The sequence below is a fragment of the Brachionichthys hirsutus genome, unplaced genomic scaffold (genome assembly GCF_040956055.1).
Source record: "Brachionichthys hirsutus isolate HB-005 unplaced genomic scaffold, CSIRO-AGI_Bhir_v1 contig_1436, whole genome shotgun sequence".
Lineage (NCBI taxonomy): Eukaryota > Metazoa > Chordata > Actinopteri > Lophiiformes > Brachionichthyidae > Brachionichthys > Brachionichthys hirsutus.
In genome coordinates this window covers 101,155-106,000 of record NW_027180513.1, presented here as the reverse complement: position 1 = coordinate 106,000, position 4,846 = coordinate 101,155, and the positions used below count along the sequence as shown (strand labels likewise).

The window sequence follows — 4,846 nt, the reverse complement described above, 5'->3', positions numbered from 1 at the left end:
CGACTGCGTCAAGGTAGCGTAGCTCAGTGGCTAACCAGCTACCCGCACTACCTAGCATGTTCTCTGTTTGTGTGTGTGTGTACTGTTAGCTCTAGGAGCCACCATGTTTGTTAGCATAGCCTAGCATAGCCTATTAGCTGCCCGGCTATAACACAGACGCTGCCGAATGTGCGACAAGGTCAGTTGGCTAAATTAGCGTCCCGTTTCCTACAAGCTAATTTATTAGCTTTAATAGCTTACCATATCTAGCTTCAGTACGACCAATCAGCATCACGCCACAATACCGGTCCTCCCTTCTAGCCGCTTGGTGTTGATGCAACGAAACGGAATTATGCAACTTGCATTTTAGTTTAAACCGAAAGGGGAAACCTTTATTCCAAACGCAAAACGTTGCGTAAACGTCAAAATTACACGAACAAGAGGTGAAAGTAGTTTTAAGTAACTCGTGTGACGACATAATGGTGAAAAAAATAGAGAAATGTATTTACACCTGGGGTGTCACAATGTCTCTCGCACCTTTAGAGAGGTTTGAATAAAATGTAGTGTACATTTATGCTCCCTCAACTTTCCCTAAACTTGTATTTTTGTTAAAGATGTGCTGCATTTGTAAGCTTTAATACAGGATATTTATAACAACATATATTTAACTGAGCTACTCTTTGACCGAAGAGAAGAACCGGTGTTTGTATTAAGCACAAAGGTCATTTGGCCTCTACAGGTGCAAACATGCCGGAGATAAACGCATCGTGGTCACAGACAGGTGAAAACGCACAATAGCAGCACATGCATTTGTGAAATGAACGATAATAGCTTTCCTCCGTTGAGCCAGAGAGCCATGCATTGGGATTTCACACCAGACATGAAGTGTATACTTGAATCGTATACTTGCACCCCTTAAACGGCTCACGTTCGGGCCGTCGGTCCGTCGCCGCGCTGTGGACTGGTATGAGGTGGTTTATGGCCCGCGTGCACACACTGGGCTGGAAACTTAATCTGACCCTGTTCAAGTACAAATGCTAACAGCGGTTGACTTGGAGCACTGATCTCGTGCACTTGTCATTTGAAATGCTGTTTATATGATCTGCCATTTATCTCTGTGTGCACGTGGAAAGGAAGAGGGGCAGGTGTGCTTCAGGGACGGTGGGAAAAGAGGCTTACAGGAAGTCAGCTTATGTCCTCTTGTGACCTTGGAGCATGTAACTCCATACTTCCGTCCATTCAATTATGCATGTGCACAAACACCTCATTTCCCTTATTCAGTGTGTGTGTGTGTGTGTGTGAAAGACCTTTTGCTGCATTTACCAGACCTGATGCATTCCATTCTATTTTTAAATCAAATTCATTGGCCGTAGAACAAACGTAAAGCCTTGTTGGCCTGGAATAGAGTGTATTGTTGACTTGAACCGTGCACCCCACTTTCTCCTCTCGACCAGACACGGATGCAGAGTCTCCAGCCTGACCCTGCAGCCCGCTACAGGAATGTGATGGATGCTCTCTGCCGAATCGTAGCCACAGAGGGAGCCTGGCGACCAATGAGAGGGCTGAATGCGACGGCCGTAGGGGCAGGGCCTGCACACGCGCTCTATTTTGCCTGCTATGAGAAACTCAAAAAGACTCTAAGTGATGCCATTCACCCAGGGGCTAACAGCCATTTGGCTAATGGTACCAAGAAAACATGCACCTACACACTTAAACAGTGACGTATCTTGTACGTGTGCAGATCATGCATGGATGTTTTAACTTTGAGCTCATAACGTAGGCTGATCCAGCTTCAACTCTAATACCAACCAGGAGTGTGGCCTACGTGTGATTCAGCCTCCTCTGGATGTAGTGGGGATGCGATCTGAGCAGTCCTGAAATGCCTGGTGGTCCATCTAAGTGGTGTTTTGTAGTTACTATTGAACATTATAAGGAAATACCAGGGTCAGAAAAATGACAACACAAAACGGAGATGAAATGTGCAAACTCTGAATGTCAAGCATTTCCTTATTCCTTGTTCTCCTCACTCTGTCTCCTCCTTGTTTTCCAGTTTAGTGGGAGGCCTGGTAAGTCCTCTTTCTCCCATCCTACCCGCTCTCTCCTCTTTCGGTCCCGTCTGTTCAAGCCCCTTGGGTTTGGTTTAGTTTCCTAGAAGAGAGCAGTGAACTGCTTTGTCCACCAGGTGTCGCTCTTTGTTCAGGCTCGGTCTCTTTGATTGGACTGGATTTAATCTCTCGTTAAAGCTCATGTAATTTTCAGAATATTCCCCAGTTCTCTTACGACGTGTTCCGTATTCAGCAGGACGTCTGTAGGTTTTTTAGGATTAAGACTGTGAAATCCAAAAAGTTAAATGCCTTTTCTTTTCCCCCCCCGTTTATGCCTCTTTGCTGCAGTGTCTTCTATTTTCCTCGTTTGTTTGCAGGAACCGCCGGGTGTGTGGCCACGCTGCTTCACGATGCGGTCATGAACCCCGCCGAAGGTAAGGGCTGACATTTGGTCTTGCAAAACAAGCGGAAGAGCATCTCCAGAAACGTGTTTGCAAAGTAGACCTTTCGGGCAGGTGCTTCATGTGGTACAACCGTCCTCCCATGTGGACCTTAGCCTTGCACGGACTGACTTTAGCAGCTGCTAGGATAAGCCGGTGGAAGGTCGTGGTGCAGCTGTTGGAGAGGAAGCAGCTGTCTGAGCCAGCGCTGCTAACATGACTAGGTTCTGACTAAATGTGTTTGCAGGACGGTTTAGTATCAGCAACGTCTAACCAATGTCTTTTTTTATTTTTCCTTCCTAACTTTGCCACTGGCATCCCTGGACATGTTTGGAATGTATCTCCTTCATCACACCCCATCCACGTCGGGCTAAGTTGTGAAGCAGCGCTTGCAGATGTACAACTCGCCCTACCGTGGGGTGTTGGACTGCGTACACGCCGTCTGTCGGAAAGAGGGACTCGCTGCGTTCTACCGCAGCTACACCACCCAGCTCACCATGAACATACCCTTCCAGGCGCTCCACTTCATGACCTACGAGTACCTGCAAGAGCTCCTCAACCCCCACAGACAATACAACCCTTCATCCCACATGGTGTCTGGGGCCTTGGCCGGGGCCATCGCAGCTGCCGCCACCACGCCTCTGGACGTCTGCAAGACCCTGCTCAACACCCAGGAGCCTCTGACCGGCGGTTCCCTTTCCTCTGGCAAAGGCCAAGGAGCCCACAGACACACCTCGGGCCTGGCCCACGCCTTTCGGACGGTGTACAGGCTGGGCGGCCTGCGGGGCTTCTTCAGGGGAGTCCAGGCGAGGGTCATCTACCAGATGCCCTCCACGGCCATCAGCTGGTCAGTCTACGAGTTCTTCAAGTGCGGACTCACCAAGCACCAGCACAGCAAGAGAAGAACGGCGCGCACGGAGGTTTAGCTACAGATGAGTTCCTCTAATGTAGCTCTCCCCTCCTGCGAGAGGAAGACGTTCAATACGCACATAGAGTCTAACTAACGTACCCCTCAGTTGCCCCAGCCCCATCAGACGTAGCAGGCAAAGATAGTGAATCTACGTAATCTAGAAGTAGCTCGCCATGTCATTTTAAGCCTACTGACTGCTTTGGTTGTCGAGTTTGCCAATAAATGTGACTGTCCAAGTTTTGATTTGGAGGGTGTAGTCAGCAGGGGGCGCTACTGTCACTCTGTTAACTAGGAGACGGCTTCAGAGACTGTCCTGTCGCAGCATTTCGGTTTGATTTTTGCCCACATAAATTTTACATTTATATTTACATCCCAGCAACACAGGCGTTAATTACTCTGATGGAAAATAGTTTTGACATGAAAAATGTAAAGGATTAGATGCAAATTGACCGGAGAAAACAATTGTTCTCAATGCATATATTTATTTTTTGATAGAGAGTCCATAAATGGAATTTTATAGTTGATATATTATGAAGTCCCCTTTTTGTTTTTGACCACATGTTAAATCAGCCTCCCTGTAATCCAAACATTCACCATCAATGCCATGAATGTGTTAGAGCAGGCCAGGGCACCAATGAGATGACGTCTCTGTGCATCAGCTGTCACTGTCAGGTTTCTTCTTTATTTTCTTTTTTTTTTTTTTACCGAGGATTGATAATGTTCAACACCAAAGGTTATCAATAGTCAAGCCCAAAAGAAGAATTTATTTTAGCATATCAAGGAGGTGCTGATGCTGCAGGATCTGTTTCTGTACCAACTCTCAGTACACAGAAATGGAAGCTGTCATTGCTATTGATTGATGTCTGATTGTTTCCAACACTGAATTGGCCGTGTTGAATAAAAACAGAGCAGCAGGATTCCACCCACCTGCTGATCGGATGATAGGGGCTCTCCTCGAACCGTTTCTAAATGCTGTGTCAGCAGAAGGTACTTTGAAGAAGACGTATAAAAGATTTAATGGGCAAAAGCATTTACTTTGTTGGAATTGGTGAAGTGAAATAAAAGGATTTAATGTTTGGAAAGCCGTTTTCTTTGCTCCACCATCTGAACCACACGGAGAATCCCAATGTGCCCGTTGAGGTATTTTTTACTTTGAGGCAGGTAGTGTTGTTTTGTCTTAAACACAGGTGCAGAGTTCAACTTTGACCCTGATGACTGAAAACACTAACTTAAGTGCACGTGGTCTACATACAAGCAGTGAGGCTTGGTGCTTCAGCAGAATCTATGTTCACAAAACGCAGATATAGTCAGCAACAAATGTAAAAATATATACAAATAACACTCAGTATCCACCGAGGGTGTGGCCTTGGTGGAAAAATGACCTCACCCCCCCCCCCCCCCCCCCCCACACACACACACACACTGTCTCGATGTACGCGTGTACTGCGTCGCTCTTCGCTGTACTGCTGTCC

General features: G+C 46.9%; 1 protein-coding gene across 1 annotated transcript; it reads left to right on the top strand.

The window, feature by feature from the left end:
* The first annotated feature begins 1,439 nt into the window (after positions 1-1,439).
* On the top strand, positions 1,440-4,450 carry LOC137915744 (mitoferrin-2-like). Its single transcript, XM_068758864.1, has 3 exons — positions 1,440-1,662; positions 2,402-2,458; positions 2,840-4,450. Exons 1-3 carry the CDS (start codon positions 1,440-1,442, stop codon positions 3,388-3,390), a joined length of 831 nt encoding a protein of 276 aa, XP_068614965.1. The 3' UTR covers positions 3,391-4,450.
* The last annotated feature ends 396 nt before the right edge of the window (positions 4,451-4,846 follow it).